The sequence below is a fragment of the Alligator sinensis genome, unplaced genomic scaffold (assembly GCF_000455745.1).
Source record: "Alligator sinensis unplaced genomic scaffold, ASM45574v1 scaffold293_1, whole genome shotgun sequence".
NCBI lineage: Eukaryota > Metazoa > Chordata > Crocodylia > Alligatoridae > Alligator > Alligator sinensis.
In genome coordinates this window covers 1,670,716-1,697,558 of record NW_005842158.1, presented here as the reverse complement: position 1 = coordinate 1,697,558, position 26,843 = coordinate 1,670,716, and the positions used below count along the sequence as shown (strand labels likewise).

The following is a 26,843-nucleotide window of genomic DNA, read 5'->3' as shown; positions in this document are numbered from 1 at the left end:
TTCACAGCATAGATAGTTGTCTTGAGGTTTATGGGTGAAAGAACATCGCTGTCCTTCGGATTCTGCTTAACCCAATGGTGAACCAACCCGTAAGTAACCTCCTTTGTCAGTTGTCACGACTGCATATCCTGATGGAGCCAAGAATATCTAGTGATCGGGAACGTCGACACCCGACCGAGGCTAATGGCGCAAGACACCACGAATCCGACCTTCCACCATTGCCACAGAGAACACCAGAGGGGCGATACATGTTTGGATTTCTCCTACAGCGTTCTGGACTCAATAAGCGGCAACTTCGGATTTTAGGGGACGCAGGTCAGTGGGAACTGGCCTATGAGTTAGGTTTTCATTATCTGGAAGATCCAGATGACGAATCCTCGACGATTTCATCTAGTTGAGCATACAAACACCTGTATTACATGTTTTAGAAATGATAGTGTGATTCCATGTGATTTTTGTAAATATTAGTTAAATAACTGTTTTAAGATAATTCTTTTCACAGATCCGGAACTCAGAGTGCGTGGTGGAGAGAAGCCCCAAGAAGGACAACATCACCGAGGAAGTGATGGCTTGACGCGTGACTTCACCTTGACGCCCACTGAAGCCCTGATCGTTCAGTTTTTTGTTATGAATCTGGTTATGTGTGTATGTATTTGTGCCGGCTATTATTTAATTTGATCCCTGGAGGACGAACTTCTTATGTTAGCTGATTTTGTGTTTACCCGTTTAGTTCAACGACCCGTGATAAAAGCTACTGGCGACCCATATGACGAGTGTGCGATATAATTCAGCTGTGCCTTGAGCAAGGGGGGATGTCACAACCCAATGGTGTGATTTTGTGTGTGCTTCGGCACTGCAGAATTATTTCCCACCACGAGGAGCTTTCTTTGCAGGGTGCATTTCTCAGTTGCAAAGAGAAAACCCCGGTGCAAAGGAGTTTCCGCCACTCGCATGCAAATTGGCGTCTTCTAAATTATTCCCACGGGGCGTCTAGTGATTGGCTTGCTAGCCGTATAAGAGGCTTGAGCGGTTTCCGCCTGAGTTGGAGATCTCCGGGGAGGACCTCGTTCAGGGGGACTCCACATCCATCTCGTGGAGAACTCTAAGAGTGCGGTGGAGTTTAACAGACCCAAAGTGCCTTAGAGAAGGATACAGGGGCCTGATCAACCTCTAGCCTTTCCCCGTCACCGCCTAATCCCTCGACGTAACCTTCCCAGCGCTTTTCGTGGAGAGTCACCTTTTGGACTCTCATCGTGGTATCCAGAGCTCTTCTCTGAGTTGTTTTCTCTGGTTGATTCGACGGGCCCGTGATTTTAGAGCTTTCAGCCGGCTTTGGACTAGAGTTCACGGTTAGAACTCTTGTCCTCTCTTCTTTCCTATCTGTAACTGCAACGCAAGCAAGTTTTCCTGCCTGCACCGCGACCATCTACGGTGTAAGTAAAATAATCTTTAATCAACCACTACGAGTCCATGCCTAATTCTAGCCCGCATTCCCCGACCCGCGTGCCAGGGCTGCTGGCAAGCCATCAAGGGCCACAAGACAGGCAGCCAGGGGCAGATAAAGATTTACTTTCTAATTTTTTTAGGGGCCTGTGGGAAAGATTAAATGGCCTGGAGAGCTGCAGCCAGCCCATGGGCCGCATTTTGCCTTCCCTGTTTTATATCTTGTGGATACTTTAAAACAGCCCTGGATGTTTTTCCGAAAATGTGCTCTGGTTCGAACACAAGTTGTTGAACACGATACAATCACAAAGTAAAATGTTATCTCCTGTGAGGATGGTCAGAATAAATGTTCAAAATGGTCCATGTGTCTCATGAAATACTAATTCAGAAGCCAGCTTATAGAACTTGCTCTCTCCCAGTGTTTGTAGGACTCCTGTTTGCATAATACTTGACCTCTGAAGCACTAAAAAGAGAAATAACAATGTTTCTTTCTCACTTTTTCCCTTCCTATGCTATATGAGAAATTGTGTTTTTTAGCTTACAGATGTAATTGTGTATGTGGATACCTGATGGACTCACTGAAGGCAAGCTAAATCAAAGTGACCTTAGCCACTTAGGCTTTGGTAACTGCACATTACTTTCGTGAGAAAAGATTTTATAAATTATCTGTGCCATCCTTCTGTCAGTGCAGAATTGTCCCCTACCATTTAAATAGGATTGTTACAACCCAGTTTTAAACAAGCCAAATTATGAGGACCCCACTATTAACTTTGGGGTACTGGAACTTATGTTGAGCAAGTGTGGCATGGTTTTTGACATTTCTTTCTTATATATTTTAATGCCGCTATTTTGAATGTTTTTATCTTCAGATCTCTGTTCTGGAATGCTGCTTCTCTCTCCTTAGTGTTTGTTCCTTTTAAAGAAAACATGGTTGGTTCTTCCCTTTAATCTAATAGTTATTTAAGGCAGATACAAGTTGTTCTTGTAGGTACCTAAATGGGACATGAACAGAATTTGAGCATTTAAGCAACTGGAAAGATTCCAGAGTAACTTTTCTCCAGCAAGCATGAAACTGTAGGCACCTCCATTTGGGCCTGAAAATTTCCCTAAGTGCTTAGACTTCTGAGCATGCTCACGAGTGGTCCAGACCCAACTTCTGTATAAGCTCTGCTATGGTCCAGAGTGGTGCCTGAAGTCTGACAACATCCTTAATTGTTTAGGTGTCCAGAGACCAGGTCTAATGCACAAGTAGCTCTACCTGCACAGAACTCATGAGGACTCCCTTGCTCTAATGGGAGTGCTCTAACTACTAGGCATAAGAATCAGAGGATCATAGGATACTATGAAATCACAGCTGGAAGGGGCCTCACATGGCCATCTAGCCCTGCCCTTCCTCAAAGCAGGATCCATCCTAACCAATTATCTGTCCAACCTAATCTTGAAATCTTCGAAGGATAGAGAGTCCACAGTTGCTCCAGGTAGCCTGTTCCAATGCTTAACCACCCTTATGGTCTGAAAGCTCTTCATAATCTCCAACCTAAATTTCCCCTGTTGAACCTTGAGATCATTGCTCCTAGTCCTGTCCCCTATTGCCACGGAGAAAAGTTCATCTCTATCCTCTCCGTAATTGCCTTTTGCAGGCTATTATCAAATCCTACCTCAGTCTTCTTTTCTCTAGACTACGTAAGCCTAATTGTTTCATCTTATCCTCAGCTTATCTTGTCTCCCAGGTCTCTAATTATTTTTGGTTCTCTACACTGGACTCTTTCCAAACTGCCTACGTCCTTATTGAAGTGTGAGGCCCAAAACTAGACCCGGTACTCCAGGTGAACAGAGAGGAAGAATCATTCCCTTTGATTTGCAAATGACTCTTTCTAGTTCTTCTTCATGGCTTTATGATGCTTATATTATTATATGCCCAGTTACTCAATTTCCAACTCTTCTACAGCTTAGTGGTTAGGGAAGTATTTGAAGATGTGGGAAAGGTGGTTAAGGATTCTCTCAGGTTAAGCAAAGTTTAGTACCCAGATTTCCTATCTCCTGGACTGGTGCTTTAACCCTTAGGTTATTGTGAAAAAATGTGGGCATCATTATCACACTTGTTTGAGAAAGAACATCTGTGGATGTTATGTACTGAACTTGTTCCTGCTGCCAGGGTATGTCAGATACCTCCCTTCTGAGTGATCTGGGTTTTGAGATGACAGGAGTGACTAATATACAGCTAGGAGTCAAGCACCTAAGCTCCAGGGAGAGACAAGAATTCAGATATATGTTTATGCCTAAGTTTTCTAAGGCGCTTAAGTTTTAGATGTTGCAGCACCTAAGTAGAAGAATCAATGACAATGATGAGCTCAAACTCTTAGTGACATTGTACGGCTGTATCAGTACAGATCAGGGTGTAATAACCTGTATGTCTCCTACCTGAGTATAATGGCCTACCACGTCGCCTGGACTTTTTGGCCCACTGCCATACACAAAGTCTTTCCTTTCATCATACCAGTACTGAATGGCATCTGACCATGTATTTGGGGCACTTGACATGTAGAGATTTTCACCACAGACTGTATCTGAAAATGAAGGGGAAACCATTCAAAAACCCTGGAGAAAATGGCTTGAGAAAATGCAAGGAACATGCATTTGACAAGAACCTTTGTCCAGAGAAACCAGACCCACAACATAGATATGCTCTACGACATTGTATCCTGGATCATTGCCCATTCTGTTTGGAAGAGTTTTATACTCACCCCAGGAAATCTGGTTCTTCCATAAATTGAACCCAGATTTCAGGTATGTGTTCATTCACCCTGGTCTTTCTTATGAAAAATATGAGAAATATAGTCCTTCTTGCAGAGATTCTTTGACTGGGACTAATTTCTGTGAAAGTGAAAAGGGCCTAACTTTCCCCTCTAGTATTTTTTAATATAATGATGCTGGTTGGGGTGGGAGGGGGGTGGGGAGAAGGGGAAAGAAGGGAGTGTTGGAAGAAATAGAAGTAGAAGTAAAGACTTTTAAAACATTTCTTTCCCCATTTTTTTCCAAAAGTTGAAACATTTTGACTAGCTTTATTATGGAAAAAACTGCAAAAGTATTCCATGAACATTTCTTTGTAGTGGTTTGTGATTGTTTAATGCTCAAGTTCTATCTGATTAAAAGAAGCCTAACTAAATATTATGAAGTCTTACAACAGAATATATAAGTACATTATACTACAGCAGAGTCTATTCTGTTCTTTCAGTAAGATACTATTACCCACTAAATATGAAAGGGGTTATGCTGTTTGAAAATTGTTCATGTAAGTACCTGAACAATGCATTATTTATTTATATAGATATTTTTACTTACCGGTTGTTCTATAGCTTTCAAGACTGTGAGATAAGTTACATGCATCTGCCCAAAGTTTAGCATTTGCTTGTGCTGCAGAACTCCATTTCTTAATGAAAGGAAAAATATTAGCCATTCAGTTGCTTAGTACTAGAAATCTATAGTGAAGAATATACAGCATAATCTACACTTGGAAATCACACATCCAGTCTTTAAAAAAGCCTCTTGAAAGCTCCTTCTCTTGCATTTAGACTAAGTACAGTCGGTCAAAAAGCCTGAGGCTGAGTCAATTTAATCTTCACAGGTAAGTCTAAATTGCATAGATTGAACTGACAAGCAGGGGATCTGGGACAGAAATTCAATAAACAGATTTAACCTAAATCAGTTATGTCTGATACTGCACCTTAAACCAGTTTTGGCTATTTTGAAAGCAGTTTATGTATAGCGAACTTCTGTTGTGTTACAGATTTGAGCCGATTTCTCATCACTTACATCATTTTATGTGTAATTTCTGTCCCTGGCATTAGAGGGTTCCTTTCATTTGAAATGATTCTTATTGAGAGTTCTCTACAACAGTGAAATACTAGGACATTGCAGGTCTGCTAATATCACTGACAGGGTCTGTATTTTTTTAACAAATTGCACTGCAAAATGTATCTTACCATCTTCAGCATGTTGCTAGCAGGGGGGTTCACTTGTCTCCGGAGGGTGTTGTGTTTCTCCACAATGGAATTTTGCTGATCTATCTTGTCAGTTGACAGATCATTATAACCTTCCGCAGGTTCCTAAATTGAAAGAAATCATTCTTATTTTTTTTATTATTGTTATTATTATTGGTATTATTATTATTATTAAGGTTGTTGTTTGATGGTAGGATTCTAAAATAATCTACATGGGAACTTAGGAAATGATCCTTATATGTGTGGCTTTATAAACATAATTAATTTATGAAGAGTCAGACTTATTTTTATGAGAATCTTTCTGTCTGCATATGTTTCTGTATATTATTAGTGTCGCTGTTGTTATTGTTGCTTATAGCCATTATGGACTTATTACACCAGATCTTGGAAAGTCTACTACACTGAATTTACTTTCCTTGCAATTGTTACTGCTGTTGTTATCAATGTACTTTAGCATCCCCATCACGGACAAGTATCTTTTGCACCAGGATATTCACAAACAGAAAACAAAAGCTAGTGCTGTGTGTAGGAATGCCACTTTTAAGCCTCTGTTTAGAAATCTTTATTGTACCTTTTACACTTTTAGGACATTTTTGCTCTGAATTATGAATAACTCCTTTCACTTCTGTGAAAATACAGGCAAAAAAAAGGGGGGGGGAGGGGTTGGCATGTTAGAGGTAAGGTCAAAACATTTTTCATTATAATTCCTTGTTTGCACACGTTCTGCTCATCTAAGACAGTTGTTGTCACCCTTTTTGAACCTGAGGCACTCCTCACTGGACTCAAGTCACGCCTCCATAACATTTCTAAATTGAGTGGCACCCCTTTTCAAAAGTGAATTTGTATATCACAGTGCTTACTTCCTTGAGAGAGATTGGGCAGTGAGGGTGTGGGATCAGGCAGAAAGCAACATGTTGAAGCCTGTGGCTATCTGCTTATCTCCCCGCAACTCATGGCGCTTTTCAAGGGATCTCTTGGTACCCCAAAGGGCCACAGAACCCTAACTGAGGATCACTGATCAAATTTTAAAGTTGGCGGGGGGAGGGGAGGGTTCTGTATCTCTAATTTGTCTTTCTTGACAGTTGCACTATAAATGTGTTTGTCATTTCTCTCATTGCTTATATGGTTACTAAAATGTAGGTTCATATGAAAGGAGAGCTGAAAGAGATCTCACCAGGTCATCTAATCCAGCCCGCTGTCCAAAGCCGGATCATCCCTGACTATACCATCCCAGCTAAATGGCTTCTTTAGATAGTCTGTTCAAATGCTTGACTGCCCTCATAGTCAGGACATTCCTCCTAATCTCTAGCCTAAATCTCTCCTGCTGCAGCTTGAGTCCTTGTTCTTTGTTGCCACAGAGAAAAGTCCATCTCTAGCCTCTATAATTGCCCTTTAAGTATTTGTAGACTGTTATCAAATCCTGCCTCAGTCTTCCCTTCTCCAGATTAAATAACGCTCATTCTTCCAGCCTTTCCTCCAATGCACCAAACGGAGTCATCCAAGCAGCAGAAATGAAAAATATTTGTTTTTATTTATAAAAAAATAAATAAAAAAAATCCAACCTGCATGGAGCCCTACAGTCAGCAAAGCACCGGGCTCCATGCAGCTTAGGGGCCATGCAGGAAGCCTATGCAGACAGCCTGGCAGCAGCCCGGGAAGGCAGGCTCTGCCCAAGAAAAAAAAGGGGTGATTTTTTTATTTTCCCTGAAGCCTGCCTACCTGCCTGAACTGTGTGGGGGGCCCAGTGCTTCCTTCCTGCCTGAGCTGGGTGCCTGCAGGTGAGTGGTGCCTGGGCAGGGGGCTAACACTGCCGCGGAGGGAAGCACCAGCCCCCCCAGCCCAGGGACTGCTCAGTCTGCCAGCAGCTTGCCCTCCTCTCCCCACCACCAGAGAAGCAGGTAAGTGCACGGGTGTGAGTACGACATGGTTTACTTGGCCCTAAATTGAAGCGGTGTTTTTAAAAACTCACTGCTTCTATTAAGGGCCCCCATTTTATCTACACATGCCCTTGGTCACCTCTCTGTAGATAGATATTAATGGAATTTTGTTTTAATTGATTTTGGTGTTTATTGTTAAGAGGGAAGATGTTGTAATAGAAGTTATACTTCAGAGATAGTCCCTTACTTAGGAGACTACAGAAATTGGGAATTAGGAAACGTTAGTTAGTCGGAGAGAGACCAAGGGTCTGCAGTGGTTGACTACTGATTCTCAAAAAAAGGTTGTTGTATACTCCTTCTCATTCATTGTATGCCTGCATTTATTCAACCTGGTGATCACTACACCTCCTACATAATCTGTATAGATTCCTTGCAGTTTTAAGGAAGTCAATAGGGAGGAAATGCAGGGACATCCTACATAATGTAAGTACAGTCTAGTTTCTCTGTTTAAAATAAATGAGGTATTTATATTGATTTTATTGGTCTTGTGTATAGTGATTATCACGTTCATTAATGATATACAGATATACAGGAACAACAATTTTTATTGTGGAGCAGTAAGTGAGCCTTTGCAGTCCCCTTTTTTCTCATTTATTTCCTGTAAGTAATTCATCATCTCCCAACTCCCAACTCTTGTCAGCTAGGAATCATCTCTAAATTGTAGCTTTTATAACTACTTTAGGAAACTCTAGTGAGAAAGCGTGATAATATAGGAAGTGTCTTAATAGACTAGACTCAAGGTCTACCTAGCCCAGTATCCACTTTCTGCCAGCGACTGGCAACAGCTGCTTCACAAGATTTAACCTGACACCCTGAGATTTAATCTCCTTGCAAAATCTGTGGTTGTTGAATCCGACAATATTGAAAATTCTTGATAAATCAAGAAAAAGCTGGTTCACCACCTAGTTCTTGCTGTGCTTAAGATTCATACTTTCAAAATAGCTCCTTAGCAAACAACTTTAAATACATCCAATATATTTTTGCAATAGTCATTTAATTGTAGGAGCCGTATTTTTAAGTCAGCTGCAGCCATCCCTTCCTCCCTTCCTTCCTGAAAATAAAACCTTGGATATGTAAGTAAATTGAATTATATAGTATTATATTATTGGCATAATTAAATGACATGTCAGGAAATACTAATTTGCATGTGTTTATTACTTAATTCCCCTGCTTTGCTAAAAACAAGTATATAGACTGGATATAACCTTATTTACATTCCAGGTAGGAGTGATAGTTAAGTTGATTTTTTGAAAAAAAGTGGGGTTTTGTTCCAGTTGGACTGAAAAAAAATGAACACGCTTGGGTGTTTTAGCTGATTAAGTCATTTGAAAAATATAATTTGGGTATCTAAAGACATGCTTTGTTTTTATTTTGAACTTTTTAAGGGTTGTTATTTAGAAAAAAATAATATTAGAGAAAAATTGAAAATTAGAAGTCTTTTTCCAAAGGAAAAATTGAAATATTTCATTTTAATTTTTTAGCTTGCAAAGTTGTATCGTGATTATTATTACGAGTAAACAATTTGAAAAATTGACATGAATTATGAAAATGTTTCACTTTCACTAAATCTGTATTTTTGTCCTCCTCCCAAAATATCGATGTAAAAAATTTCATCCAGCTTTAGTCAGAAACTTTATTTTTTCCTTTTACGTTTGCTACTGTGCCTTGTGAAGTTCCATAACATAGTTATTTTGTATATTAATACAAACACAACGTCTATATTCAGACTTGACTGCTCATCCTTAACTTCTTGAAAACGTCAATTTTACCTTTACATGAACAGAACAGTTAGCCCCTAGTTTTCTATTTCTTTGTCCTGATCATTGCTTTTTACATGGTGAAAACTGAGTGGAACATATGAACAACACATTACCATTCTGATGGCATAGACTTAACTGTGGCCTGACTTAACTGGCACCAAAATATTAAGACCATCATTAAACTCAGGTGGAAAATTTAGTCCCTTTTTTTATTATACAAAATATAGGGTAAAAACCACAATAACACTGAAAACCAGCTTACTATATTAGGCTGCTTGCAGATGTTAAACATTCTTTTAATGAATTCTTGGAAATATATAGAACTTAATTATAGGTTGGGTCACCAACATCCATGAATCTTGGTCATTTTCCTTTTTCATTATTATTTAAGTCTAAATAAATCAAAGGCTCCATTTTCATGGGTGAGACTTCCAAATAGAAAAACACAGGAGATGCTTGGAGAAGATACACCATTTAATGACAGTTATGTGAAGAACCTCACTGACCCACCTGAGCTGAATACATTTGGTGTCACTTTGTCAGCCAGAAATCTTTCTACCAAAAATCCAGGTTTGGTGAGGTTGAAACCGAGTTAATTCACACCAGGTTTGCCAATTTGTTTGTAACAACAACAAAAAATCCAAACAATTGCAATGTTTTGGTTGCAGAAAAGGACAATTTTCTTGCCATTTTCCAGTTGGTCTAATAAAAGGTATCATTTTGAAACCAAGAGTTCTAGTTTTTTGTATGTCTATAATGTTTTGTTTGCACATTCTTGAGAAAAAATAATTATAATTTATATTACAAATGACTTTTAGTTTGAAGATAACATTCGGATCTCATTTAAGGTTAGTATTACACTTCAAATTACTCAAACTGAAAGGAAATGTTTTGTCTTGGGTTCCGCATTCATTGACTAAATCTAGGTATACAGAATGAGGGTCCTACCTGTCCAGAAGACTGCTGCAGCACGGCTGCAAGGCACAGGAATGTAGCAAGCAGCAGCATCTCTGAAAAGTGATGAACAATGTATTTAGTTATCTATTCTATTGGTAGCTTTGATTTAGTTCAACATGTATTATAACAAAGGTATATTTCCATGGTTTTTTTCCAAGCAGCTAGTTAGAAAGTATCCCCATTTTTTTTCTTTTGCTGCTACAAACAATGTCCCATGGTTCTTCTCTGTATATGGCTTGACATTACTATATTTTTTTCTTTAGGCCAGGGTTAAACACGTTGGCCTGGATGTACTCTGGGTACCAGTTTCTCTTTACACAGGAAGTTCTCTAGAGGATACTCCCTGGAGGGAAAACCGCTATCATTAATGCTGCCATTTTGTCTTGCAGCTTTCATTATGAGATGCCAATTATAGCTTTTTCTTGTTCATAAAAAACTTTCTGATGAGGAAAACTGATGAAAACATTAACTGAACTGGCACAGCCAATGCTTGCCTTTGCCAACACCAGCTTCCAGGCCACTTATTGGACTGTACTTGCCCATTACATCCATCCCAGCATGGAAGGAAAGCTAAAGTCATGTTGTTCTACCATAACTGCCTTCCCAGCAGACTTTCTGCTGATGATTCCAGGCTTCTGTGTTACAGCCAGTGCAAAATTAGTTTGAATTTTGCCCTTAGGGTTTGTTTAGTTTATAACTGAAAGAAGAGAAGTGGCAATTTGTATATAAGGGGAAATTAAGAATTATGGCCAGTCAGAGATTATAGATACAATCATGAGCAAGGAGTTGTGCATAACCTCCCAGAAGCAAGTTTAGGAGGGAAGATTCTCACTTTCTGTGCCTCCCCTCTAAAGAATATTAAATTTCTTGGTGGCCAAGACTACTGTTGCTCAATCTTTTGGGCCTGTGGGACAGGTGAGTGGCCTGGAGGGCAGTCTATAGGCTGGATCAGGCCATAGGCATCAGAATCAGGCCCTGTGCTGCCTCTGATGGCTCTCCATACTGGGACCAGGCCCTACACTGCTTCTCCCTGGCTTCACAAGTTTGGATAGGGTCCCATGTGGCTTCAGCTGGCTCCAGGAAACCAGATTTGGGTCCCACAGCAACCCTGCTTGGCCCTACAGATCTAGATTGGACCAGTACTGCCTCTGCCCAGCCCTGTGCACCTGGTTTGGGCCTGCATCACAGCTGGCTGGCCCTGTGCATCCCACTCTGGCCCTGCAAAGTTTTGGTCTGGCTTTGCCAGCTGAGATCAGGCCCTGCAACACCCTGCTCACCCAGATCAGCCCCGCACCACCCTTTGCACTTGATCAAGCATGCAGTGCCATGCTACCCAGTCCACAGGGCTCTTCCCAGTTACAAATTTTTAGTGATGGGGGAGTATTGTCTGTGTTAATTGCTGCTCCCCTGCTGACCAATTTGCAGACTCTTGGAAGGAGTCCAACCAAAGGTGACCATCCAAACACAGAGATAAGTAGAAATAGCCAAGAGGAAATGCTAAGCAGAGTTGGAAGGAGAAGACCTGGGTTTTGGCTTCTGCTTCCATAAATCTCTATTTTTATCCAGTGACTCTTATAAAATGCATAAGCAATCCTGGTAGCAGTGCTGGAACCCTTCCAGGGGCACATGCTCATCCCTGGTCTATAGGGTCATACCCCCTCTCACATATTTCTTTCTAGCCCCACCACTCTTGAACTCTTGCCTGCACAGAAGCCCAATCTGCAACAGGAGGTGTGTAGGAACCCCCCGCCCCCAGAATGATGGGGGGGGGGGGGTTCCTACATAGCTTAAGGGCTATGGGATCCTAGGTACCTATTCTTCTAGGAACTAGGAAAATATGAATTACAATACCCTCAAGCTGAAGAGGACCTAGATCCTGGGTCACAATGCTATACATGATTCACAATTATGTAAAAGATGGCCTGCTGCATGTTTGAGCTGGACTCAGTACTGTCAGTGCAAGTTAGGTGCACTTGGAGCACATCTAAAAGATTAGGCTTCTCTGGAGAATCAGGTGCTGCCCAGAACCAACCTGAATCTTAACAGAACCAAGATGGAACTTCAGTAGCTAAGAGATCAACTCAGATTGGTTTTGAGCAGCAAATGAAAGTATCTAGGCAAGTATGCTATCATAAATGGAGTCACCAAATGAACTTAGATTTGTAGCCCAGGACTTAAACTGCCTAGTATGACCCTTGTTTTAGGAATTACCCAGCCTAAATTCTGGGTGTCTGGTTCTGGACAGCAATTCAGTATGACTCAGGCAACTAGGATTCATGTACAATTAATACAAGAGTCTTAAGGTGTTTATACAAGTTACATTTTTTTTTTTTTTTTTTGTGATCTGGCCCCTTAAAGCACTCTACAGCCTTGCTGTAACACATATGCATGGCTGCAGAACATTTTTTAAAGTTGTGCAAAAAACTAAGCCACCTAAAAAGAGGTGTTAAATAAAGGCACACTGTTTCAGAGTGCCTTAGGGAACTTGTGTTCCCTAGAGTTAATATTTCACACATTGGGTTGGGCTGATATTGGAGGAGAGGGAGGTAGCAGGAGGTAGGAACTCTGAGATACTGGTTGGGGTTTGCTGCCTAGCTGGAGCTGGACAGGGAGGAGTGGAACAGAGGTATTTGGGGGGAGCTGGGCTGAGCCCATGAGGAGGGGCAGATCCATTTGACCCCTACCCACCTCCAAATCAGACCGGACAAAGCAGATAGAGGGAAGTGAGCAGCACTGAGCGGGACAGAAGTGAGAGTGGGGGTGGGTAGAGCGGCGGTGCAGGCAGTCTCAATCCTGCTGGCTGGGGGAGGGGGGGCAGTGGAGGCAGGCTTGACCCACTACCACTCCAACCTAACAGACAAACATCTGTTGGGGGTGGGTGGTAGGGCTCTAAGGCATGATACTTTGTGTAAAGCGCCATGAGTTAGAGCAAGGGCCTGAATGCCTCTCTGGACCTTTAGAGGTGACTCACAGTCATTTAGGTTTAGAGCTCTAAATGACCCACCACTCCCACCAGTCTGTGCATGTTACATTACAGAATCATTTGTTGAAATGCTGAAATAACATTGGCAGCAGAGACTAGAACCAACCTCTCCTAGAAGGAGGCACTATAAACACTGGAGCTTGCTTTTTCTTATTTGTTCTTTTCCTGGCTGAGCAATTCCCACATGCTTTAGCTGCATAGTGGCCCAGTTTTAACAGGAAGTATGGAGAGCATTCTCAGCTTGCCTATCCTGTAGCCTGGTAGCTATAAGGAATGTGTGAAATGGGCCCTATTTGATTTGGATTTCGATTCAGCTCAAATCATGGACAGTAATCTGATTCATTAATTTGGATCACTGTCTCTGATTCCATTCAGCCGAATCCAAATATGAAGATTCGATGCTATTTCGGAGAGTTCAGCAATTGGACATAATTCAGCGACTCAGAATTCAGTGATTTGGACATAAACACTGCTTTAAATGTTTTTTCTACATACCTTGAGGTACTAGGCATGGCTTGTGAATGCTGCAATGCTGGGGCTGATGGAGTGTCCCACAGGAGCGTTGGGAGGCCTCCGCATGCTCGGTGACAAACACAGAAGTACGCTAGAGGTACTTCCAGTCCACTTCTGGGTCTGCTGGGGAGCACACTTAGGGGCCCTCCTGCACCCCTCAGCTCAGCAATTAGCCGTGGGGGGACCCTGGGTGCCCCCCCCCCCCAGGCCCAAAAGGCACCAGTCACAGAACTGGTGTGGTGTGGCATGGGGGGCCCTACGTGCTCCCCGGTGAACCCGGGAGTGGACTGGAAGTGCTTCTGGTCCACTTCTGGGTCTGCTGCTGAGCATGCTGGGGAGCCCCCCACTCTCTTGCGGGACTCTCCACCTGCCCCAGCATCAAGCATTTACAAGTTGCCTGGTACCTTGAGGTATGTAGAAAAAACATTTAAAGCTGTGTATGTGTCCAAATCGCTGAATCTTTCCAAATCTCTCAAAATCAATTTGGCCACTGAACTGGGCTGAATCTCCGCCAAATTGAATCAGGGACTGAAGCTTTGCACAGCCCTAGTAGCTATGGCATTGTTCTGGAAAGTAAGAGGTGTATGTCTATACCTTCCCAGAGGGAGGTGTGGGTAATGCTTCTCCTGATTTTGAACTGAACTGAATGCTGCTGAATTGAGTCTGCGGTGGCTTTTTTCCACTTATCATTTCAAGGCCTTAGATGTTTGAATTTCTATTCAGTTCTTGGAGCAATGCAAGGGGATAAATACATGCTTTTTGTTTGCTTTTTTTTTAATCTGTGGAAGGCCCAGGACTTGGTATATTAGGATCCTCTCATCTTGCCATGGTGGTTTGCATGAGCTTATAGATTTTGGCTGTCAGTATCTGGTTTAACTGCCTTGGACACATACCTGGGCTGGAATTGAGTTCTGTTGGCAATTATTAGCTTAGGTTTATGTTTGATTTTGAAAGACAGGAGGAGAGTGCTCATTTTAATTTATTCCTAGGTAAATGGTCATAGAGTTTGCTGACATTTGCTTGTTATGCATCAGTGACTCTGTATAGCTACCCACTAAGAAGGAGTTTACATAAGTCATTTTCAAAGAGATCAGGTTGATTGGCAAGAGAGGAGAAGAAGAGACTACATTTTTGCTGCTGATGAAGCAGGGTCCATGCTCCTTACAACATTGTGTATACCTCACTGAACGCAACTGGCAATTTCCAATGCCCAACTGGTGCTACGTGCATTAGAATTGGCTAAAGATTAGGTCTATTCTGTGTCCTGCCATCATAATTCCTGCCTGTTCTACTCTTAGGGTAAATAAAATGCTTCCTGCCAGTTAATGCACAAGGTAGGTCTTTGAACTCCTAAGAAAGTTGACAACCTAATGAATGAATAGTTTAGCCCTCTATTTTTTTTTTCAAAGACAGACCCAAAAGTATTTTACAGAGAAAGAATTCAGACACATATAAATTCATGCAGTATAACTAGCAGCTGTGTCTTTTGCGAGTGCATGGCAGACTATGAACTATGTATTCAACTGGTGAATGAACTATGTATTACAATGAACTATGTATTCAACTAGTTTGAACTGGTGAAGCTCCACTACAGTCAATACAACTTTATCTACATATACTACCTAAGTATTTGGTCCACGGTTCTCAAATATATAACTGTTCCTTAGTCGAATTCTGATCTCTAGATACACTTTGTTTCCAGGTAATGCACACTAATGGGTTTGTACTACTTACTATAAACTTCCTACTCACTCTTTTTTTTTTTCTAAGAGCGTTGTTACACAGTAATTTTGGGCAGCTCCTGGAGCTCTTAACCCCTGAATTGTCCACACAGTAACATCTTAAAGTGGTTTAAGCACTCATTATGCAGCTCAAAGTTACGCCACTCCAGGGCAGGATTATCTCTGATCTGTACCACCCAGCTCCTGCTCCATGAGGATGCAGCCACTCCCAACAGATGTGCCACCCTGATGAAGCTCTCCAGTATCTCAGGATCTCTCACACACCCACCCCTGGAGCAGGGATAGTAGCCTTCTCTGGCTTACCAACCCTCTAGTGCAAACTTGCAGCTCCAGCTCCTAGTCCTGCCCCTGCTCACCAGGCCTCTAGCGGCAAGTCACAGCTGTGCAAGAGGGGGAGAGCAGAGACCATTTCTAGGCTAAGGGTGTGACTGCTCCAGAACTCAAGCTAGCACTAACTCCCATCAACTTTTGTGCAGATCACAGCCTAATGTGTAACAAGGCCCTACAGTTTCCTTTCTCTTTTCAGATGTAATGACTTTCTTTATATTATACCTGAAAAAGAAGCACTTAGTGACTTTAAACATGATTTTCCCCATTCAATTTGAATTGGGAAATTAATTGGGCTTTTTGGTAAGTTTTAAGCTGCCCACAGATATATCAAGCAGTGATATATTCGTATTTTGTTGAAAAAAAACATTTAAATTGTAAGGTGCAGAGCAACATGTGCAGCTGTCCTAGAAGCAGCCATGAGCTCTTTTCACATACTCCTGACTTTTGCATCCAAAACAAATTATTTGGCAAGCTTCATATGAAAACAACCTGAAATTGTTGAAATTTTACACAGCTCATTTGTGAAAATAATACGGCTGAGAAAGCTTGCTCAAGAGGGTGACAATATTAATTCTGAAATAAACTAAGGAAAATTTATCATGCATTTTGTTCATGTTTTATGAGAGCTGCAAAGTCATCACTGGGTTCCCAATGCTGGCTGGTGACATTGCATGATCGTAAGATGCTTACACCTACTGAGGAAGTCCTACTGTTATACCTCCTGGGAATTTAAATTGCAATACGTATCTTATTTCTTTCCATGTCTCTGTGCTGTTTCACTATGTGAGCTCCATTCCATAAATACCATCAGGACAGTATATTTTAGTAATTGTCCTGCTAGTTCAATAAATAGCAGATTCCCAAATAAGTCACCATATGTAAAGAAACAAATGAATGCATATAATCATTACCTTTGCTTTTCTGGAATGTAGGAGATATCTTCTGCGTCTTTCAGATGCTTGTGGAAGTGAATTGGTTTCTTTACTGGAGTATGATATATAGCTCACCTGCTTCCTGGTTTGACAGAGTGATTCAATGTCACAACCAGGTATTATCACATTCTGATTGTGACTGGCTAGATAGCTTGATTTGTCATGAATTCTTCCAAAATTGGGTTGGTTGCTTGTGTTGAATGTGTACTTGCTGCTATTGCATATCTTGGCAGATGTAAGATATCTTTTCCTTCAAATTTAATCTGTACTGTTGTGTTTTGTTTTCTTTTGAAAATGCATTGTTCATTACAAGCTAATTTCCCACCCAATAAGAACTCTAATAACTCGAGTCACAAAACCTGCTTACTGAGAACTGAAACATGAGATTACGCGGAAGGCTTAATTGCTCTTATCTTGATTGGCAACAGGACAAATCAATTTAGATGGTCAACAAAGTGGGTGGTTGTTGGTTTGGGGTTTTTTTGCCAAAACCACAGTAGCATAACTAAGAGTCTCTCTGTCTCTTCCTTGGAAAGGTTATATACCTGAATTTGCTGGACACTCTATGGTCTCTTCATAGGATGATCATACATCCCACTTTTGCTGGGAATGTCCCATTTAAACACCTCCCCAGGTATCCCATTGGTCTAGTCAAATGACCATTCTGTCCTATTTTTAGTGTTTAGCCCAGGATGTGTTTAAAATGGGACTGCTGCAGCAAAATCGGGAATGTTTCCCCTCCCTGAGTTCTGGTTTCTGGCATGCTTAGCTGATACTGGACCTCAGATCCAGCTGTGTATGTATGGGGGAGGGGGGTGGATATGGAGAGCTGGGAAAGACAATTTCATGTTTGAGACCAGGGAAATATGGTCACCCTATCACTTCACATCACTTGTCTAGTGTAAACCCCAAAGCAGAGTAAAGGGGCTTTGATATAAATGAAACTGGGGCAATTGTGGGGCACAAACAAGGTAGGGTAGAATTTAGGTTGCTAAACTAGGTACCTAAATGGGAGATAGGGGGACTTGAGTTTCTTAGGCACAGATTTTAAATGGTGCCCAGTTATAGTTCTGCTGTGCACTGTCATTCCTAACATTTTTACATGTGATCCCATAAATGGAATTAAAAGCAACTGAGTCCTGGTTGTCTATACATTGTATGGAGACATGTAAGAGCTTTTTGATCAGTGTTCACAGCAGCTAGTCAGCTCATTATACTAGGAGACACACTGGCTGGCCAGTAGGGAGTATAGAAGCCTCTGGGGGTTTGGGGGGGCTGGACTCCTTCCCCTCTTCTGCTGTCAGGCAGTATTTGTACAACCCTGGGTTGGACATTTCTGTACCATGGGATTCTTCATCGGAAACCATGGGATTTATTGCCTAAATCCACATCTTTATTGAGTCAGAGAAGGAAGAAGAGGGTCTTCCCATTATTAGCATTACTTATACTTTTTGCATGGGATAGTTATTGGATACAGCACTGGGACCAGAACAGAAGTCTGACTCCATCCTGGACCAGGTCACCTGGACCAGGTGACATATGCACTTATCCGCAGAAGAAAACTCCATACTCTAGACTGGGAGTTAAAGGAGCCAACTTGATTGAGGAGTGTGAGCACCTGAAACATCCCTGTGCTTAATGCTTCCTATTGACTACCTCTATTGACTACCTCTAGTTAGCTCCCTGCTCACCACCCTCAGTCCCTGAATATACTGTTGGAAGTCCCTAACTTTCCATGTTGGTACCTAATGTGGGATACCCAGTCCTATTTTTTATCTTCCTCCAGGAGCCGGTAATTATTTTTGGGCATTATAGTGCCTAAATTGCAAATTTTGAAGGGACCAACCTGGATGTTGCCTTAATCATACTTTTCTTTTAAATGAATATTTTATTGACATTTTTAAAAAAGAGCTTCCAAGAATACAATGATATGTGCTTTGCATGCGATGGAATACGGCTTTAAATAGCATTGCTAGCTGAGGGGGCTGGGAATTTTCCTGTGAAACAGTTGTGTTGTCATAACATTTCCATTTGTCAGAAATGGGAAGTCCAATAGATGTGGGTTTTGATGGATTTCTCCCAATCCTTACTTTTAGTTCCTGTGGACTCATTGGTAGAAGGCAGCAGAGCAAGGAGTTTTGTTGAGCTCCAGGAATGTGATTCTGAAGTAAATCCATTGTCTATTGTAGACCTGGGGTGAACTCTGATAGCAATTATACATTCATTTATCCTCAGATTATTTCAGGCTCGTGCATCAGCAGCAGCAATCAGGTTGTGTAGATGAGCTAGATACTTTCGGCTTAATTTTTTTGGCATGGAAATCCATTGTACCATTCGGATGTGAGAGGACTCTGTCTAAACTTCTGTAGGTCTTAACTGATTGCACATTCCTGTTTGGTTTCTCTTGCCAAACTCCTTGGCTGCCAACATGATTGCCTTCATAATTTTGATCAGCTGCTCATGAAATTACTTTGGTAAATTCTGGTCCCAGAGTTTTTGGTTTTTTTTTTCTTTGTCTAAGGAATTGTAGTCTCCTGGCATTTCTTGTTACCTTATTTAGGATTTCCAGGCTTTCTTGGCATTTTTCACAAATGTTGATACTTCCACTGGTGACATCATCCTCAGTAAACTCCTTAGTTCTGCAACATTTGCTTTCATGAAAGAAAATATCTTTGTATTGGTGTGTTTTGTGAATTAAGTTATGGGCATGTTGGCTTCAAATAGCTTGCTATCCCCATTACCAGGATTCAATATTAGACTTAAGTTTTCAGTCATTTCATTCCTAATAATTACAAGCCAGCCTAAAAGAAAATATAGCTAAACATATAGAATATAGGAGGTTATAATGAACCCATGTGTATAATGGTTCTAGCATAAACATTGTACCTTGTCTTCCTTTGTATTGCTATATTGAATCCCGTTTTTTTCCGCAATGAATCAGACATAGTTATTAGTTTCCTCATTCAAGTCCCCTGATCTTTTCTCCATGGCCATAGGGTACAGGACTAGGAGCCATGGCCTCAAGCCACAGTAGAGGCAATTGAGGTTGGATGCTAGGAAGAACTTCATTCTCATTTTGACTATGAGAGTAGCCAAACATTGGAATAGGCTACATAGAGAAATCATGGTATCTCCATTGCTGGAAGTTTTCAAGAGCAGGTTAGACAGATGCTTGACTGGGATGGTTTAGTTGCGGTGATCCTGGTTTGAACAGGTGGCTGCACTAGATGACCTAATGAGGTCTCTTCCAGTTCTACTTTCCTATGATCCTATCATACTATGATCCTGAGGTCTGTGGTTCCTCCTCTACTACAGATAAAAGACACCAGCTGCAAATGACCAAACAGCAATGGGACAGCAGCTGGGTATTCCTAGTGCACCTCTTTCTCAACAGCTTGGCAGCAACATCGTTATGCCATAACAAAGTGTGTGTTAAAGAGAGGGGTCTGGATACTCTTGGTATAAGACTATAGCACAAAGGATCATGGCTGGCAGTTTACAGCCCAAACTATACTTCACATTTCATTGCCCTGCAGTAATAAGAATGCCATAAGGTGTCAGTATTGTATTTCCCTCTGCCCAGAACAAAGCCTGCACGCTGCTGTAGAGATCAATACCGAACACACAGATGGTCCAGTGAGGAAATGTTCTCCCTTTAAAGCCCAGCGAGGCTTTCTGGCAACACTTACCCCTGCTGTTTTAGACATAATGAGCTGCATTCTTACCGCACATTCCAGAGGCCCACAATGACTTACTTATTCAAGGAGGACATTATGTTATTCATCATTAACCTGTAAGAAAGTTGTGGGCTTTTTCTACCTATCATTAGGATCTATCTGTAAGAGAAAAAAAAAAAAATAAAGTCAAGTTGGCTCTACATCAAAGGCTGGATAGAGATTATGCCAAGTCAGAGATGCCAAAGTATATTAATGATCACCAGTGATACTCCATGTCTCAGAGGCTTTTTTAAAAATAACCCCCCCCGTGCTTTACAGGGTCTCAATTATAGCTACAAATTAAAATCCATATTCCGATCTTAACCACAGCAATCTTAACCACAGCCAACCGCAACCGATGCTTGACTGCACCGCCATAGGAGTAACCTCAGTTTAAGCTGTACATCAGAGACACAGTTGTAAGGCACAGGTCTTTTAAAGATCCTCTACTGCAGAGGGTAAGGGATATGCTCTGTTGCCCTTTATGATTATCAACATGCCATTCCCTCCCTAATATTTCATCCAGCCACCTCCCGTATGGATAGAAGAGACTCATGTCTTATCTAGTCCTTCAAGTTTTTGAAGTCAAGGACTCAAAGCCAGCATGATTTTTTTAGAAGCAGGGTAAACAAGGCACATATTTGGCAAGCTGATGTCTTAATTAGCAATAAATTTATTTAACAAGAAGAGGTTTGGCAATCCTGTCTTTATTTTGGAGGGTGATTACATTAATAGGGAGGGGCAGGTATAAAAACTCATAACAGCTAAAGCTTTCTGGGATTTACTTAGTTGCACAGCTAAGTGTAATGGGTCAATAGTTGGGCAACAGTTCTTAAGAGATCTAAGAGAAATGTTTCCATATAAGGCTAGTTAGTAGATACACACAATAGAGCTGGTAGAAAAGGAAGAATATGGTAATATTTCAGACACTGTATGAGTTTGGATTTTCAGTGGAACAGATAGATCCCCAATGCAGATACTTTCTCTGCCCTGCCAGCAAGAGGACAAGAGCAGGGTGGAAAAAATCATACGTGGAGCCATGGCTTTGTTGTCTCCCTACGGGATCTCTTTTCTTGGAATTTGGGAAGGTAGAAAGAGCTATATTGTAGAACGTGTTTTCAAGGCATGTTAGCTCTCTGGGTTACTCTTAAGGCAGTGTAATGGAGTTATAACACCCCTCTGGTTTCACTGTGCCTAAGAACATAATGGAGCTCTTACCTTGTGGCTAAAATCAAGATCTTGTAAAGCAGAAAGTTGGTATAGTGATATAATGTGAAGTCAAATGCATTATTCAGGATTGTTATTACATTTTTGGAATCTCAGATATAGAAGCAAAATCCCTGCTGAATCACAAATTTGAACGTCTATGCAGATGTTAGTAACAACTACAATGATGAGCACATAATAGTCCCTGGTAGTGCTGCTTCCGGCAGTAAGGGAGAGGTGGGAGAGGGATAGAGTCAGACTGAAGGGAACCTGCATCACAGTTGATGAAAAGATGGTAGAGCTGTTGATGGAGGTTAGATCTCTTGTGAGGTCAGGAAAGAACCAGGGTTGAAGAAGCCAATGCTCTTTCAAGAGGGACCGAGACCCTGGGAGCTGCACGAGGTGACTTGGGTCCTCAACCGAGACACTGACACCACACCAGGCAGCTTGGGTTTCCAACCCCTGGCACAAGGCAGGGCCAATGGTGTATGGCGTGGTGAACGGGACCCTGAGTGGGATAGAGGCCAGGAGAGCCCCAAAGCAGCTGAGGCCCCCCTGCTGAGGGGAGAGACACCTTGCCTTGGAAGTTGAGGACAGCCTCACCGGGCCCTTGGAGGAATCAGTCATGAGTTGCCTGGGAAAGGGATTCCCTGAAGGGGAGGAGGGTCTTTCCCCCACCCTGTGATGAGCAGTTCTTCCTCCAGGGCAAATATTCTATAGGCTGTAGGATGTATCTGGGTTTGGGAATTAAGGGTTGTCATCTTTAGCTTGCATGACCTTGATTCTCCTTAGAGTCAGATCTCCTCAGATGACATTAAAAAAAAAAAAATAGAATTTGTCAAAGCCCCTTAGTGACTTAGAAATCTAAATCACATTGATTTTCCAGGGGGATTGGAACTCCTAAGTCACTCAGGTGCTTTTGAAAACTGTTTCCAATGTTTCCACAGTCAGGTAGGTGACAAACTAGGCCCTATATCCATATTTAGAAGCAGCTACTAATTAATTGGTTTGGAAATGTGTAGGTCCTCTGCAATTAGGCAGCTCTCACTTAGGTGCCACCTTTTTGAAAGTTTGAATCCAGCCTTGCCTTGCCTTGCTTTTCCTTACTTTTCCTTTTCTCCTCAAGGCAAAGAGGTACATAACATTTATAACAGCATAAATAGGGTTTAAACCTGAAGTGGACAGACATACAAACCTGATAGACTGGTTAAAGCTTCCTGAAATGGCTCAAATGAGACTGTGGACAATCAAGTGCTATTTTGAACCAATTCAATGCTGTGTGTGGACATTGAGTGTTCTGTGATGTGGGTCTGGTCAGTCCTCCGGGTATCCCATGCTGCATCACACCGCCTCCTTCCCTCTGCTGCAACTGACCACTCTGGTATAGACAGAGCTCTACTGCCCCTCTGCCTCTACCCCCGTCCTTTCAACACACACACACACACACACACACACACACACACACACACACACACACACACACACACACACACACACACACACACACACACACCATTTTTCTTCCCTTTTGTTGCGATTCCTTCAGATTATGTGGGGGGACAACAAAAGCTCTTTCTAACAACCAGCTTTGTCCTCACTTCCTACCTGACTGCAGACCCTTATAAGGTCCCCCAGCCCTTGGGATCCAAAACCCTGGATCCAAGCACTCCCCACATCACTGAGCCAGGCAAGTGCACATCAGACTTTGGCCTGTTGCACAGTATTGAAATGTATTGTGCTCATGTGTAGGAGAGAAGGGAAAGCAGTGTAGTGAAAATGGCCACAGCCACAGCTAACTCCAAAACATGGGTGCAAGCACTTCCTCACTTGCCCATTGCAAGGCATGCTGGGCTGAGTGCTCACTCCGACCCTGTTGTGTCAGAGGCACAGCACTGCTCATGACTGTAACCCAGTTCCCAGAATGTGACATTTTGGAACAGTTGATGGAATCAGTAGCATTTGGGAACAGTTGAGTTGTTGTGTGTCTGCTTCCTCACATGATGAGAGCTTAGGGAAGGATAGCCAACCAGAGTCAGGAGCAGAAATATGTGAGTAGGAAATGGAGGGTGAAGCTGTTCCTTTGACAGGGCAACTGAGGGCTGAGAGAGGGCAACAGAGGATAAGCAGAGAGAAGAGTCACTTGTAATGCCAGGAATTGAAAGAATAGATGTTGCAAGATGAAAGGAGACTAGGTAAATTGCCCAACCACATCTGCCTCTTAGGGCAGGGCCTAAACATTCATCCTTAGGTATTTTAGAGCTTTAAGATCTAATCCTGCTATGGCCGCTGAGTGACTCCTTCCTTTGCTTTTATTCCAGCCTGACAGCTCACTGGTGAAGAAGGGGTCAGATGAAGTCCTGCCTCCCATTCAATCTCTGTGGCTCAGTATTCACCAAGTGTTCACAACCACAGCTCCTTGGCTTGTATCAGTGCCTGGGATTACCAAGCAGTCTTTCATGGAGGTAATCACCAGGCCTAAAATGGCTTTGTTCTCAAAATCAGGTGGATTCCATCCAGCAGGATTTTCCATGGAGTGACTCAGAGATATCAATATTTTCCACAAGTTCCTTGCGAGAAAAGAAAGTACTAAAATCTCAAGGATACAATTGGAGGAACTAACACAGAGAAAAACTGACTTGCTCATGCACAGGATGTTTGTGGATTGACCAGGAACTGAACCCCAGGTTTTAGACATGAATTTAGCCCTACCTTCCCACAGATCATTATTGTGAGCCTCTAGTTTTGACCCAAAACCCACTGCAGAAGTCACAGATATGCTCCCACCAGGCAGAAGGTTCATTTTAGAAATAAAAAGTGTACTAAAATTAATAAAATCTCTGATTATTATATATGCAGGTTGATAAGGACCCATTCAATGATACTGGTATGATCTGTTAAAAACAGTTGGTGATTTTACTTCTAGCCAAGCTGCTTAGAGAGAACAAAGTAAATACAATAAAATTAGGATGTATTTTGAGTTAGGACTGTTAACCAATATAGATCAAGCATGTTTTATACTTTATATAACCATGAACCGGTCTCAGATATCGTCTTACTTATATTAAGGAGATACCTACATGATGACGATTTTGGAGTGTGGATACACATTACAATTGAACTGTTTCAAGGATGTCACTGATTGGGAGCTGGTTTGCAATTGCTGAGGTTCAGAGGTACCAATACGTACAGTGCTAAGGGTTTTACGGAGACTTTGCTTGGCTGGATGGGGCCATGGACTATCTGGACCCTTGCTTCTCCATTCCCAGGGGTGTAGGGATTCTGGGGTCTGCCCAAGGTCTCTGCCTCATGTTGCAGTTTTCCAAAGAGTTTCTTTAGGAAGCTGGTTAATTCATTTAAATTCACCAGACCTCCTACTATGAGGCTGGCTGGTGTGTGGCTGTGTCTTTAGTGGTCTGTACCTGCACAATGGGTACTTATTATGACAGAATGGCTATCCATCCATGCTGGTCAAAGTGAATTGACCCATTAACCATTAATTGTTTCTTGTTCAGAAGCAAGGTCACCCTTCCCACCTATCTGAGAAGTTAGCAGTATCAGGGTAACCAGGATGCAGGGCTTGGGGTAGAGGGTGGGACTGAAGAGCATTTCATTGTGGGATGCCTAGATGTCTTGTCAGACATGAGTCATGGAAGGGCTGGTGTCCTCATAAAACATTGAAGTGCTTCACAACAAATGGGTTCAAATTTACACCTAATTATCCAGATATGCTTTTGAAATGTTCTAGACAGTTTACTTTAAACTGACTTGTACATCTGACCACTTGTGGTTTAAACTACATTTAAAATAATCTAAGTGTTAGGTGTGTCTGCATGTTGCTTAAAATAAGTAAAATGTATCTGACCTTGATGTCATGGTCCTATGTTGAGAAACTGTATACATGTCCCTTAGTACCATGTTTAGCATCATACTGGGAAGACAGAATAAGATGAATGACCTCATAAATGCCCATCACACCTTCCCCCTGTACCAGGGTTTTCTCAGTACAGACTTCCTTAAGCTTTGCTGGGTTTCCAGAATGTTTTCTTTAAAACAAGATAAGAAACTGGTAAAAACTGGTCTGTAAGGTTTTGATTAATAAATGGAATATGCTATTTGTCTTTTTCTTTTAAACTAGCTGGGTATAAATACGCTCAAGCTGTGTTGAGTTGGCTCCAACCCATAGCTACTGCTGATGTGTCCTTCCTTTTGGATTAGAAATACGTAATTTTGTTTTGCCAATTGATTATAATCAATAACAGAATTGAACTTGGTCCCTTTGGTCACTTGAGTCATTTCTTAAAGATTAACTTTTATGACAGATATTTGCTCAAGGACACTTAATCCTAATGACAGCCTGGGATGACCTTCAGTAGGAGACATGAGAGACAGCTACACACCTTAAAGATCAGCTACTTCCCTCACAGTGAAGCAAAGGGATATAATTAAAACCCTTCAGAGGTAGGGAGAAAGTGCTAGGGAGGAGACTGATTTGAAAAATCAAGGTCATGCAGGTATTCGTGTATGTGAATGAAGGCAATAATAGATGTCTACCTACCTGTCTATAGTCTACTGTACCTATGATCATGTTATCACACGTGATACATGTTATTACAAGTTATCACTTGTGATGTGTCACAAGTTAGCATTTATTTCACTTGTGATAGAATGGAATATGAATAAAATAGTATAGAATTGTTCATATACTGCCGTGTTTGTATTATGTATGTGCTGGCATGCTACCTTTTTTATTAGTGCATTAGTCATCTCATAGAACAATAATAATAAAGGAATCTGAAATGCATCATGAAATTAATTGGATTCGCTACTGAATGCCCGTGTGTTTTACTTGGGATTAGAGTTCAGGCAGTAAGAAGTCATGGAGTAAAATAGGCCTATGTTGTGTCATTGTCTAGGTAAACATAAGCAGGTTCATAAGAATTTCTCAAGGAAGTTCCTGACTGTACCGAAAACACAATCCTACATTTATTCTGAGCTTCCCTGTATACAGAGACAATTTGAGAAGGCTTGATCAGTACTTGTTATAGCTGGTGGGAAACTTCCAGTTCTTTTAAGTGAAATTTGAATTAAGGTTGGAGGTAGAACTCAAGAGGGGGAAAGGCACCTATGTTGCTCAAGCAAGTATAAGAATTTGATTCCCTTTTTACTGCTCCAAGGTTCAAAGGGAACAATCTACATGACACTCAAGCACTGAACTAATTTTTGGTCCATATATTGATTGTAGAGTTAACTCAGGATGGCTTAGCTTGACTGGAACATTCCTACTTCAGACTTTGACTCAGGTCACCCTCATAGAGTGGCAACC

General features: G+C 41.7%; 1 protein-coding gene across 1 annotated transcript in view; it reads right to left on the bottom strand.

Moving 5' to 3' along the window:
* LOC102375295 overlaps nt 1–16,882 on the bottom strand; it is a 68,566-nt gene extending 51,684 nt beyond the window's left edge. The window contains exons 1-5 of the mRNA XM_025206505.1: nt 16,578–16,882; nt 10,090–10,151; nt 5,427–5,549; nt 4,786–4,873; nt 3,865–4,010 (exon numbers count right to left, since the gene is read on the bottom strand). Of these exons, the coding sequence (XP_025062290.1) occupies nt 3,865–4,010; nt 4,786–4,873; nt 5,427–5,549; nt 10,090–10,149 (417 nt within the window). The 5' untranslated portion in view covers nt 10,150–10,151; nt 16,578–16,882. The remainder of the gene's footprint in view (nt 1–3,864; nt 4,011–4,785; nt 4,874–5,426; nt 5,550–10,089; nt 10,152–16,577) is intronic.
* Nucleotides 16,883–26,843: the final 9,961 nt, after the last annotated feature.